General features: G+C 43.2%; 1 protein-coding gene across 3 annotated transcripts in view; it reads left to right on the top strand.

The window, feature by feature from the left end:
• Window positions 1-14,369, top strand: part of LOC110499016 (wings apart-like protein homolog) — a 47,710-nt gene that overhangs the window by 22,705 nt on the left and 10,636 nt on the right. For all 3 annotated transcript variants that reach the window (XR_005037931.1, XM_021575817.2, XM_021575818.2), the window contains exons 6-12: window positions 3,253-3,345; window positions 5,993-6,160; window positions 8,755-8,891; window positions 9,475-9,586; window positions 9,816-10,049; window positions 11,385-11,496; window positions 13,515-13,612. Coding sequence is in view for 2 of the 3 variants with exons in the window: in XM_021575817.2 (XP_021431492.2) it covers window positions 3,253-3,345; window positions 5,993-6,160; window positions 8,755-8,891; window positions 9,475-9,586; window positions 9,816-10,049; window positions 11,385-11,496; window positions 13,515-13,612 (954 nt within the window). In the remaining variant the exon portion in view is untranslated. The remainder of the gene's footprint in view (window positions 1-3,252; window positions 3,346-5,992; window positions 6,161-8,754; window positions 8,892-9,474; window positions 9,587-9,815; window positions 10,050-11,384; window positions 11,497-13,514; window positions 13,613-14,369) is intronic.

Raw genomic sequence — 14,369 nt, 5'->3', positions numbered from 1 at the left:
GAGAGGCTTTCTCCACATTCCTCATCTCTTGCCCTGTAATGTCCTCCATGCAGATAACATAATGGGCGAGCTGAACACATAAAAAAAACAATAGCACTCCAAAATGACCTGGGTATTCATGAGGTGTCAAAAGGTAGCCCAGTCGCAATCGAAAGCGCTAACTGCAGGGGTAGTGAAGTGGCAGTCTGACGCATGCAGTGGTAATGCATAATTGTGCCGGTTTAGGGTAGTTCAATATTGCACCCTATTCCTGATATAGTGCACTACTTTTGACCACGGCCTGTAGTGAACTAAGTACTGTAGGAAATAGGGTGCCATTTGGGAAGCTGCCTGTAAGAACCCTCCGAAAAACCTATTAAATTTGATGCCTAACAATGAATGTTCTTCTCTTGCAGTTTGTTTACAAATTGCTTTTAAAAAAAAAAAAATGATGATAATCCAACAATCCCGTTTTTTTTATAGATTTTTTTTTCATTCTACTTTTCATTCTGCATAACCAGTTGTGCTTCATGCATTATTTGTGTGTGTACGTTCTGGCCCTCTGTGTGCACTGGATATGCCTGTCTTTTGATGTTGGCTGTCGGATGTTAGAGGTTGATTCAATGGCCTTCATTATTATGACATCTGACTAATTCATGTAGAAGGTTTGCTCATCTCTCTCACACGTGTCCCCTCGTTTTTCAACTCTGATTGTTTTGTCACAAATGTTGCGTTATGTAAGTGTGACCATTCTGGGATTGGCACGTGCGTTATGGTCTGTAGAACAGCTTGCAGATGTACTGTGGGTAATTCCTACATGACAAGATTATTATGGACAAAAGAGCAATATTTTTGGTTGTTGTTGTCAAACGTCAGTCTAGCATCAGTCATCGTCCCCAGAATATGTCTATGGGTGTCTTCTAGAATGCATAGACTTCCAGTCGTTGCCCTAACGCTAGTTAGCATTAGCCAGTGTATTTCATCTTTGTCCACTACAGTATTAAATCCCCCTTGTAGGCTTTACTCTATAGGTATACTCTTTTTCCTCTAACTTTTGTTTTACTTCAATGAAAAAGGCCTCCATCTTTGCAATCAACAGTAGCCTAGGCCCCTCTCTCTCAGCGCACAAGGAGTGCGGACAAAAGACAGCAATTACTGGCTAAAGGAAACCCTGGGGGGGTGTGTGTGTGTAAGATGGTGTAGACATACGTCATAAAATGTTTGCTTGTTTAAGGCCAGAGTAGGGCTCCTGTTACTGTCTCGGGGGGGTGTTGGACCACAACAGCTGATGGCTGGTTGAGTGGTTTGGTTTCACCAGTGAGTCCCCTGTCTGCAGCTGTAAATGATCCTCAGTCTTCGGCTGAGTATCTCTCTCTCGCACTCAGCCTCTTTCTCTTTCAGCCTTCTAGTGGTCAAAAGTGTTGTGTGTGTACTTGCTTGTACTCGTCTCTAACTTATGAATCGGGCCTTGGGTAAACATTAATGTATCCATTAAATATCCGATATGTAAATAAACAATTCGTTAAGGATGGTTCATTTGAGAGAGCTTATTGATAACTGTTTCCTACTATAGGCAGTTGGCTGCCTAGTGATTTGTAACATCAACTCTCTGATGTGAATAGTTGGCAACAGTTTTTCGTTTACAAGTGCTACTGCATAAACTAACTGAAATACACCAATTGCGCATGCTACACATCATTACTGTACCATAGTATTTTTATCCATTCTAAATCTTTCTACTATACATGAGAGGGGCGCCACATCTTGGTCTTGCCTAGGGCTGCAGCCGAACTGCTAGGACTGGGCCTGACCAACACAATTTGCCTCTAATTTACTTGCATTTGCGGCGGACCTTGGCCTGCTCAAAATGAGCTGCTGCTGTTGGGAAGTCAAAACTGTCCAACTCCTTGGAGCAGCTTGCGGTGCGCATTAGCCTCGTTACTTTTTCCTCAAGGTGCGATCTCGAAGCTGTCTCTGTTGTGGAGAAACAATCCCCTCTCGACGGAATAATCAACACAATCTTTGCCAATTTTGCCCAGTCGGTACACTTGGCTGAAATCCCTTATTAGGACCTCGTATCTTTTGCATGAGTAAAAATAGAAACGCACACCCCCACACTAATTTCCATTTAACTTGAGGATATATTTGCCTTTTTGAAGTTAGGAGTATTTCCATCAATGAATAAAAACCATTTTTTTCAATGGATCGTTGTTGTTTTTTCTCCTGGACAATTTGGCCGGCAGCAATGCTATTTATCGGTTTTACAGTTTTTTTTTTAATGGACAAAAGTTGGTATTTATTGGCTAACGTATGTGTCAAACTCATTCAAAACAGGGCCGATTGTCTGCGGCTTTTCGCTCCTCCCTTGTGCTTGTTTGAATTAAGGTCACAATTAATAAAGAACTCCCCTCACCTGGTTGTCTAGGTCTTAATTGAAAGAAAAACAAAACCCTGCAGACACTAGGGCCTCCATGGAATGAGTTTGAAACCTTGGTGTGCACAGTGTATGTTTGCATGAGAGCGAGTGCCCATGTTTACAGAAAATGCCTTGCTTCTCAAGACTCACTGCCGTGGGTGCGGTGAACCTGCCGGTCTGTGTCCACTTGATTAGAGTAGGATCATGGTTGAAAGTTGAGCTACACTCGGTTCATTGTTTCCTACAGTGCTCTATCCTGTGCCAGCAATGTTTTTTTTTTCTTCTCTTTTTCTTATTTTCTTTTCATTATTAATATCCCAGCAACAGATTCAGCCAATGGGATTTTTTTTAAAAGCAGAGTGGAGAGGAGCCAAGTTTTTTTTCTGTACACTCCTGTGTCTGTATACGGTGGGTGCTGGCAGTTGTCTCCAATCAGTCCTGCTGTTTGAGCTGCTCTGGCCGACTCGTGGTTTAATAGGCGTTCATTTAGACGCGCGCTCCCTCCCAACAGGGCTTGTTTTGTTACGCAAACCAACAAAGACCAATGTTTTCTACCCCATCCGCACTCTCTCTCTGTTACATCTCCCTCTGACTAATGAAATAAAATGTGCTCTGTTCCAAGACACTGATCATTCCCAGTATAAAAAAATCACCTTGAATTAGGAGAAATTGAATAAACTTTAAATTGTCTGTTGCAGCTGTTTGGAGTATGTGTTGCTCAATGGGTCTCTTTTGTTTTAACACTGTTCTAGTAGAAAGGGCTGATGGGTTTTTGTGTGATTTTTAAATGTGAAGTAACTTCATGGACTTACCTCATCACGGTGTAAGTTTAGTTGTTTTTCTGTTTCCCCCTGCAGTCTCCCACTAAAGCTGTGTACAACGCCAGACACTGGAACAGAGAGCCAGAGGAGCTGCCCCCGCCACCCGTACCCCGATCAACCACTGCACCCGTAAGTTACCTCCTAGTCAAAACAAAACAAAACGACTAATTAATAGAATAATCTGAAACTATTCTACTATGGGGTTATCTATTTACCTAGTCTGCTTGTGTGTTCTATGGAGATAAATATTCCAATTACGAATGCCATAGGGAGGGAATTCCCAAAATCTATTATAGGCTGCAAAAACAGGCTACATTTTATTTAGTAGGCTGCTCAAACTTTTACCAGCCACACAGGTTTACATTTTATATGGCCTGCGTGTACGGTCTAATGAACGAAAGCCTGAATTAATGCAATAATTAATTGTGGAGCCCGACCATTAAATTGGTTGACAGGCTAATATTGGCCGAGTTTCTTATATTTTTAAATAATGTAATTTTTAGCGGCCTTTATTCAACAGATAAAGTGCTGATATTAGAAACATAGAATAAACAAATGCGTCTGTCAAAAAAATGATCGCAAGTGAGCAATGTTAATAGTTTCCTGAAGAGGGTGTTCTACAAGCTGCTCATTGAACATCATTCAGCCCTAGGTTACAACGGGTGGAGAGAGTAAGGCTGGTGGTTTGATGGTGAGTAGCTTGCCACAGCCAGCGTATTTGAATAAGTAAATGATCAAAAGTACACTTCACTAAGCAAGCAGCCCTGTCCTCATCACATTCTAACTGGGTTAACGTTGGCTGACTAGCTAGCTAGCCAGCATGTCAGTTAGCCTAGCTAGCTATCTGTGCTACGTATGTGCTAACACTCGATTGCCGGCAAAGTGAGCACTCGTCTTTAATACAAAAGTGACACTTACTGTCTGGGCCTATTATGTTAGCTAGTGGACTTATTTAGGTTGTTTTCCTAAATATGCTATCTGCAAAAAGCAAGACAGTTGTCACATGTCTATCATTCAGGCAATGTACTTGCATTCATGATGAGATCCGTAGCTAGCTAAATTAGAACATGGGACAAAAACCAGTGTGGCAAGCATTTGCCTGCATAAACGTTTTTAGTCAGCAGTTCATGCCATTGTCGTTGAAATGTATAGCCAATACATTTTGTATTGAATAACAGTATATTGTAAATATGGTACCTGTAAGAAGACATTGTCTTAATGAACAGCTAACTTGTGCTTGTCATAACATACTCTCATTACATGGTTGCCATTGTTTACATGACCTTTGACTGTTGTAAACACTGTAGTAAATCAACTCAAAACAAATGCTGGCGCTGACACCTAGTGGTGACATTACGAATGGCATGTTACTGCATTTCAATGCTAATTTGTGAACATCAAAGTTTGTCACGTGCGCCCAATACTACAGGTTACACCTTACACTGAAATGCTTACTTACAGGCTCTAACCAATAGTGCAAAAAGGGTATTAGGTGAACAATGGGTAAGTAAAGAAATAAAAACAACAGTGAAAAATAACAGTAGCGAGGCTATATACAGTAGTGAGCTGTATAACTTTTTGAGGATCTCAGGACCCATGTCAAATATTTTTAGTTTCCTGAGGGTGAATAGGCTTTGTCGTGCCCTCTTCACGACTGTCTTGGTGTGTTTGGACCATTCTAGTTTGTTTGGTCTTGTGGATACCAAGGAATTTTAAGCTCTCAATTTGTGAACAGTGCCGTTTCAGATTGACTATGTTGAACTCATTCACCCCTTGTGGTGGTTTAATGCAAACAATTTTGCATACTTCTTATCCACTGCTATAGATGGACACATCTTTAATTTGTACCTAAGAAGTTAAACTAAACAAGTTTACCTTAAACAGGTTTACCTTACTGTTGTTTTTATAGTGGGTATCGTTGCTTTTCAGCGGATATCCCGTAAACCCCAAATAAAATGTGTTTAATTTATATTTGAATGCTTATTGCTAATAACATACCTGATAATATGGACCATGCATAGTCTATATACATGGTGCAATATGTTAAATTATTATTTGTCTAATTTCAGGAGTTGAAAATTATATTTTAGATGGTGTCAGCATCATTTTATTTTCGTTAATTTTGGAGTACACACTGTCACACACACTGCTACACAATTTTCCAGAGTAAACGCATGCTCGTATTGGTCTCTTAAACATGGTTTGGCAAACCATGGTTAAGAGACCAATACGAACATGTGTTTACTCTGGAAAGGCCACTCTACTCCAATCGATGTCCCAAATGGCACCCTATTTCCTTTTGTAGTGCACTAGGGTACCAATTGGCATGCACACGGTCTGATTAATTCACCAAATGTCATTAGAAGCCATTGTGGCACCTTGCCATCCCTGGAATTCATTAGCCTGTTAAAAATACACTGCTCTGAATGGTGAATTCTCAGTCTTACAGATAATGTTAGTCATGTTTTACAGGGCCCTATAATGCCCTCAGACTGCTAGAAGGGACTTGGTTCCTGTGTGTGTGTGTGGGGGGGGGGGCACACGTGAGTTTTTACTGCGCCTTATCTCTTACGTAAGGGGCAGGAGGCTGTTGGCTGGCGTTCAACAACATGAATTGCCAGCAGCAGCAGCAGGGCCGTGTGCTGAGCAGGTGTTTGCTTTTGCTTTTCTCCCTCTGACACACTCTCTTTCTGCCCTTTCCCTGTCTCTCCTACTCTGCCTCCCCCTCCTTTCTCCTTTTAACCCCCCCCTCTATATCTTCCTCTCTCTCTGTCAGGCCAGCCAGTCGAGCGGCGGCAGCAAGGATGCCAACTCTCACAAAGACGACGGCCTGTTCAAAGCGCCGCCATGCCCGCCTCCCAAAGTCATCAAGTCTGTGTCGTTCCCCACCGAGCCCTACCAGGACATTGTCACTGCACTGAAATGCAGGAAAGAGCACAAGGAGGTGAGCACCAACACAACACTCTCTGTTCTAGCCATCAACCCATCACTGTGGTCTGCAACTTTGGCATCTATAAAGCTCAGCCTGTAAGTGACTCCATGCTTAAATGAAGGTTGAATAATATAAAACCACAAGATATTGCCCTGGGACTGTCGATCAAGCCTCAGAGGAGGAGTGCTGATTTTAGGATGACTTTTTCCTTCCAGATAATAATGAATATGTTTATGGACAGGTGGACCTGATCCTTGATTACTTTATGAATATGGGCCCTGGTCTACAATGTTTTAAAAATGGATTTGAACAATGGCACCAATTTCATGGATGATCCATCATTTGGTCCTGATCATACCTACCTGGTTTGGTCAGGTGTAGATCATCTTATTTAAATATAGACTCTTGAAACAAACCACAGTGAAATCTGAGGCTGTGCATCAATTACTCCACCTTCCTATAAGACCACATACTGCAGGATCCCTCAATCCCTAAACAATGGTTAATGTAACCATCTGCAGTTGGTTATTTTATGATGGGGGTGTCTGTATGCTAAGCAGTATTAGCCCCGCTAGAAACTGCAGTGTGGGCAATCGCGTAAGCAGGAACAGCGTAATGGGCATCCCACGTCCTTAAACTCCACCTGCAGTTAACATTAGCTGTTTTTGTGCTTGTACGCTTGGCAGGCTGCGGGCGCATAGCTCTCATGCTAAGAATAGCAGGACTGAGCTCTCTAGCTCGATCTAGTATCTACCTCATCCCAGCTCCACAATTCACTGCGAATCCACAAACTCTTACCCTACCCCGCCCCTCACACACACACACACACACAGCAGAATTTGTCATTAGCATGCTAAGAATTGAAGTGTGTTGTGTAACTAAGGGAAATGTGTTACACAATTAGTATGTGAGAAACATGGTGATGATGATGTGGTTCCTTATTGTTTGTTACATTGTATCAGGGGGACTTGGGCTATGTCTGAAATTGCACCCGATTCACTTATACTTTAACCAGAGCACAACGATATATTGAATAGAATGCCATTTGGGACAAATACTGTTCATTCAGAAAGTATTCAGACCCCTTGACCTTTTCCACATTTTTACGTTACAGCTTTATTCTAAAATAAATCTACACAAACTACCCCATAATGACAAAGCAAAAACAGTTTTTTACTTTGTCATTACAGAAGTGTTCAGACCCTTTACTCAGTACATTGTTAAAACTCATTTGGCAGCAATTTCAGCCTCGATTCTTCTTGGGTATGACTTAGCACGCCTGTATTTGGGGAGTTTCTCCCATTTTTCTCGGCAGATCCTCTCAAACTGTCAGGTTGGTGAGCGAGTGTCGCTGCACAGCTATTTTCAGTTCTCTCCAGAGATTTTTGATCAGATTCAAGTCCAGGCTATGGCTGGGCCACTCAAGGACATTCAGAGACTTGTCCCGAAGGCACTCCTGCAATGTCTTGCTTGTGTGCTTAGGGTCGTTGTCCTGTTGGAAGGTGAACGTTTGCCCCAGTCAGGTCCTGAGCGCTCTGGAGTAGGTTTTCATCAAGGGTCTCTCTACTTTGCTCCGTTCATCTTTCTCTCAAACCTGACTAGTATCCCAGTCCCTGCTGCTGAAAAACATCCACACAGCATGATGCTGCCACCACCATGCTTCACTGGAAGGTGCCAGGTTTCCTCCAGACGTGACGCTTGGCATTCAGGCCAAAGAGTTCAATATTGGTTTCATCAGACCAGAGAATCTTGTTCTCATGGTCTGAGAGTTCATTAGGTGCCTTTTGTCAAACTCCAAGCGGGCTGTCATGTTCCTTTTACTGAAGAATAGCTTCCGTCTGGCCATTCGACCCGAAAGGTATGATTGGTGGAGTGCTGGTTGTCCTTCTGGAAGGTTCTACCATCTCCACAGAGGAACTCTGGAGCTCTGTCAGAGTGACCATTGGATTCTTGGTCACCTCCCTGACCAAGGCCCTTCTCCCCCGATTGCTCAGTTTGGCAAAGTGGGCAGCTCTAGGAAGAGTCTTGGTGGTTCCAAACTTATTCCATTTAAGAATGATGGATGCCACTGTGTTCTTGGGAACCTTCAATGCTGCAGAAATGTTTTGGTACCCTTCCCCAGATCTGTACCTCGACACAATCTGGTCTCGGAGGTCTATGACCAATTGCTTCAACCTCATTGCTTGCTCTGACATGCACTGTCAACTGTGGGACCTTATATCGACAGGTATGTGCTTTTTGAAATAATGTCCCGTCAATTGAATTTACCACAGGTGGACTCCAATCAATTTGTAGAAACATCTCAAGGATGATCAATGAAAACAGGTTGCACCTGAGCTCAATTTCGACTCTCATAGCAAAGGGTCTGAATACTTACATAAATAAGTTATTTCTATTTATTATTTTTAAATACTTTTCTACAATCCAGTTTTTACGTTTTTTTATGGAGTATTGTGTGTAGATTGATGTCTTATTTATTCAATTTTAGAATAAGGCTGTAACGCAAAAAAAATTATAGAAAGGGTATGAATACCTTACGAATGCATTGTACCATGTGATGTAATGAGCCCAGCATGCATTGGCGTGACATCAACACTTTGTTGCAGCTATACACAGTAGTCCAGCATGTCAAGCACTTCAACGACGTGGTGGAGTTTGGCGAGAACCAGGAGTTCACCGATGACTTTGAGTACCTGGCCACTGGCTTGAAGAGTGGCCAGCCCCTCAACACACGCTGCCTTAGGTAAGACTAGCTGCTAGTTAATGCTCTAACTACTGATACGGGGTCAGATTCTTTGGCATCTCATTGATGGTTAAAGATGGAATTCGCAGTAGGAGAAACGACACCATGGCGTACTTATTGTTTTTGTTTTGTGGACAATGTGGAGGTGAGGAGCATCGCACAACTTGGGAATGAAAATTTGAGTGCATATTCTGCTATTTTGTCAATGATGTCAGGGGAAAAGGTGTTTGCAATAACTTTGTTGTAATATTGCAAACGGATGTGGCAGTTTCACCATCAGACATCCTTTGACATTGATTGTTGAACTTTTACGGTCATGACATACCTGGACCACCTATTGAGATGTGCCTTTGTAAGTAAATGAGGTGAAACGGAGGCTGGAGTTCCACTTTAAGGATTCCAGCTTTAAAATAATGATTAAGTGAAGGTTCATCTGATCCTAGGTCTGCGGTTAACGGCACGGTTTTCCTCGCGGCATGCCTTTCCCATCAGACGATAGCAAACTAGACGATGATCTAGCAGAAGAGTGACCCTCCTCTCCCCTCTTCTCTGTTCAATTCAACTTTATTCATCTCTCCTGCAGTATCATTAGCCTGGCCACCAGGTGTGCCATGCCCAGCTTCAGAATGCACCTGCGGGCCAGAGGGAAGGTGGCCCAGGTCTTCAAGACACTCAACGATGCCCCACAGCACCCGGTAAGTTAAGGCTGCTCCTCCAGAGATTGTGGCTGACTTGACTTGGTTTCTGTCAGAGCAGTATTGAAGGTCAAATGTTTAACTGGAGCCTGCCAAGTTACAAAAGGCATTGGCGCTTAGTAACACAACCTGTGTTGTTAGTGACACAACTTAAAATCCGGTTATCAGGTTCATGTATCCTTTCTCCTCCTCCCTTTTTCCTCTCTCTCCATTACCCCCCCCCTCCCAGAACCTCTCCCTGTGTACGGCCAGTCTGATGTACATCCTGAGCCGAGACCGACTCAACATGGACCTGGATCGGGCCAGTCTAGACCTGATGATCCGCCTGCTGGAGCTGGAGGGGGACCACTCTGTGGCCAAGGACAACCAGCTCACTGCCAAGGAGATGTCAAAGGTCAAGGAGAAGATCCGCAAGCTTTGCGACACGGTGCACAACAAGCACCTGGACCTGGAGAACATCACGGTACGGGTTCCCTAGAGAGAGTGTTCCTTAGGTCATATTCAGTAGGGCATGCAACGGAAAACAAAAGTGTTTCCTGTTGGGCAAGTTCAGGTAGTCCCTCCCCATTTCAGGCCAGTAATTTTTTTTTTGGGGGGGGGGGCTAATGAATATAACCCTGGTCTATGCTTACAGGATGGAGACTAGCTGTAGCACAGAGCCTCTAGACTCTCTTTCCTCCTCCTTGTTTTCTCCCCGTCTATCTCTTTAACTCTTCTCCTCCCCCTCTGTCCTGCGGCAGATGGACAACTAGAGGTTTAAATGTAGGCCTTAAACCATTATGGATTAGCAGGTGTTGTGTAGATGTAATCTTGGATTTACGTTAATAATCTTCCTGCTTTGGCTCCTCTAATGGCCGTCGCCGCTGTAAGCCATGTTTTGAATAATTATTTCAGCATTGTTGGGGGGAAAACACTGCTTGATTGATGCGATGAGAGGTCTCTGACAATCACCAAAAAAAACATGACTTTTGTTTGTGAAATGATAACACGTCCCCTTGAAGAGAGAGAGATGAACAGTTGCCCCTGACACACAATGGCTTCGCACGTTAGAGCCAATAATGTATTTGAATTGGGACTGGCGAAACTGCACAGCATTTCAAACCAGGTTTAATCTGATGACGTGATGACAGGGCCCTTGATATCTGGCTTTTTAGCCTTTTGGTTTCCTTTGCTTCTATAAATATCCTCTCCACTGATTTTCTAGTTGGTGTCCCAAATGTCACCCATAGGCCTCTGGTCAAAAGTGGTGCACTATGTAGGGAATAGGGTGACATTTGGGATGAAGCCCTATTCTTCATAGAGAGCAGACTGCCCATTCGCCTCAAGGGCCCCCCCCCCCCCCAACTGATTTTCATGAATTCAAGCGGTCTCTCTCCGGAATAATCACAGGGACTCATTCTTTTATATTTCTGTAAGCTTCCATGTTGAGTTAATCATTAGAGAATCTGATTGAAAGTTGGTGGAAGAACTGAATGTTCGCTTATCGTTTGAGTTCAGTTTGTTTTAAAATGTTTAATGTTAGGAGCTAACACTTTCATAATTAATATCTCTATCTATTGACAGTGAAATTCAAGATGTCAGTATTGTTGTGGTTGGACCCGAACTCTACCTACATGCAATCTAGATTTCTCCTGACTCCCATCACTGAGAGGAAGGAAATATTTTTTCTTCCAATTCCTCACCTTATCATCTGTCGTAGTTAGCATCTTTGAATCACAACACACTGAGTCAGACATGTCTACTTATACCCTGTGTGTGTGAAGTAAGTGTATTTTCATTATTCCCTGTGTGTGCTTAGACGGGGCATTTAGCCATGGAGACCTTGTTATCGCTGACCTCCAAGCGGGCTGGGGACTGGTTTAAAGAGGAGCTCAGGCTCCTGGGAGGCCTGGACCACATAGTGGATAAAGGTAAGCTAGACCTAGATATTTACATTTGAGTCATTTAGCAGGCGGTCTTATCCAGAGCGACTTACAGGAGCAGTCAAGGTTAACCCCCTAGAGTCTAAGCCGGCGGGAGGGGGTTCTACTAAGCTAACATATGGAATTATTTTTAAGATGGTGATACCAAGGATCGTTTAGCTATTTGATTTTGAAGTTCAGGTGTCACTCATTCCATGTTGAGTGTCTGGGTTTTCACTCCTACCTTGTACGTGATTGATTGAATTAAGGTTATTCATTATTAAGGAACTCTCCACTCCTGGTTGTTTAGGGAAGAAACTTAACACCTGTAGACGCTAGGCCCTCCAAGGAATGAGTTTGCAGGATTCATAAAAATAAAGAATATTTGATTAAACATTGAATTTGTCTTGCCCATAGAAACGCATTTAATAACCGATTCATACATGGCAAAACAGTCAAAAGGCTATATCCTATATTTGAGAGCGATAAGAAAGACCAGGAAATTATTTTTAAATTTTAACATATTTAAACCTATAAAAAAAAATTGGCACTGAGCTAATTCCATATTCACTGAGTGTACAAAACATTAGGAACAACTTCTTAATATTGAGTTGCAACCCTTCTTGCCCTCAGAACAGCCTGAATTCCTTGGGGCATGGACTCTACAATGTGTCGAAAGCTTTCCACAGGGATGTTGGCTCCAATGCTTCCCACAGTTGTGTCAAGTTGGCTGGATGTCCTTTGGGGGGTGGACCATTCTTGATACACAGGGAAAACTGTTGAGTGTGAAAAACCCAGCAGAGTTGCAGTTCTTAACACACGCAACCCCGTGCACTTAAATATTTTCTTGCCCATTCACCCACTGAATGGCACACATACACAATCCATGTCTCAATTCAAGGTTTAAAATACCAGTTTAACATGTCTCCTCCCATTCATCTACATTTGTTTTGTTATTTTACTAGGCAAGTCAGTTAAGAACGTTCTCATTTACAATGACAGCCTACCCCGGCCAAACCCGGACGCCGCCCTATGGGACTCCCAATCACGGCCGGATGTGATACAGCCTGGATTCGAACCAGAGACTGTCTTAGACCGCTGCGCCACTCGGGAGCCCTGCAATGATTTGAAGTGGATTTGAAAGGTGACATCAATCAGGGATCATAGCTTTCACCTGGATTCTCATGGAGAGAGCAGGTGTTCCTAATGTTTTGTACACTGTGTACTTCCATAAAACATTTTAACTGGTACAGGGCTACTTTCAGCGTGCAAGACCAAAACAACCCGACGTGTTTGTGAGAGTCTCCCCTTTCCATAGACGGGTCATATTAGTGTGTATCCCAAACAGTTCTGACGCTACAGACAGATGTTGGCAGATCGGCAGTGCCGACTTAAGACAAGTCCCGTGACGCTTGTGGGGGTCGTAGAGCAAAATGGAGAACACCATTGTGTCCGTGACAGTCATCTTTCCCTAGTGGTCATATTAGTTTGTAGACCAAACCGTTTGAAAGCTGGACGTTTTCGTGAGAATTATTTTCTGGGTGTCTCATGGTCTGAATAATACCACCAAAGCTCTGCCACCTTTCACCGCAAATGTGGATGGCCGACATCAGCAGATGTGTCAGTTTGAGACGCTGCTCACGCAACAACAAACAAATATATACTTTTGGTCATGCAGTGTATGTGGACGCCTGCTCGTCGAACATCTCATTCCAAAATCATGGGCATTAATATGGAGTTGGTCCCCCGTTTTGCTGCTATAACAGCCTCCACTCTTCTGGGAAGGCTTTCAACTAGATGTTGGAAATTGCTGCGGGGACTTTCCCATTCAGCCCCAAGAGCATTAGTGAGGTCGGGCACTGATGTTGGGTGATTAGGCTTTGCCCGAAGTCGGCGTTCCAATTCATTCAAAAGGTGTTCAATGGGGTTGAGGTCATGGCTCTTCAATGGCGTTTCCATCTTTGGGGTTTATACTCTAACCTGATCGATGGGGTTGAGTGGTTGACCCGACATCTTGTTTCCTGCAGTGAAAGAATGTGTGGAAAACCTAAGCCACGAGGATGACAAGGAGAAGCTGGTGGCATCGCTGTGGGGAGCCGAGAGATGTCTACGTGTGCTGGAGAGCGTGAGTACACACCCACACATCTTTGTTTTCATTAATTTTCTGGACTTTTTGGCGAGTAAAAATGTATTCTCATTCAAAAACCTATTTACCCTGACCCTTAAGCCTAAAAGTCTGTACTTTCGTAAAATGTTATTTCTTGTTTTCCTACCTTGTCAGGACATTCTGGATAGGGCTGGGCGACATGGCCTAAAATCTATTTATTTTTATAATATTCTGTTGCACAGTTAAAGGTCAATTTTTATTTTATTTTTTAATAGTTACAGGGGAGAGGAGGGGGATGAATGAGCCAATTGTAAACTGGGGATTATTAGGTGACTGTGATGGTTTGAGGGCCAGATTGGGAATTTATCCAGGACACCGGGGTTAACACCCCTACTCTTACGATAAGTGCCATGGGATCTTTAATGACCTCATTGAGTCGGCACCCTACACAGGGCAGTGTCCCCATTCACTGCCCTGGGGCATTGGCATATTTTTTTAGACCAGATGAAAGAGTGCCTCCTACTGGCCCTCCAACACCACTTCCAGCAGCATCTGGTTTCCCATCCAGGAACTGACCAGGACCAACCCTGCTTAGCTTCAGAAGCTAATTCAAGGCTTGTAAAATTCTACTTAGGCTAAAATATAAGCCTTTAACCATAAGACCCACTAATCATCTACTTAATCATTTGAACCTGCTTTGTGGCAATAATCACTAATCTGGCTTTCAAGTCTGTATATGAAAATGCACTTTTCATTACAAATGTAACCAGAACTA

The sequence above is a fragment of the Oncorhynchus mykiss genome, chromosome 20, assembly GCF_013265735.2.
Source record: "Oncorhynchus mykiss isolate Arlee chromosome 20, USDA_OmykA_1.1, whole genome shotgun sequence".
Lineage (NCBI taxonomy): Eukaryota > Metazoa > Chordata > Actinopteri > Salmoniformes > Salmonidae > Oncorhynchus > Oncorhynchus mykiss.
The sequence above is the reverse complement of the archived record's forward strand: the minus strand, read 5'-3'. Positions and strand labels throughout refer to the sequence as shown.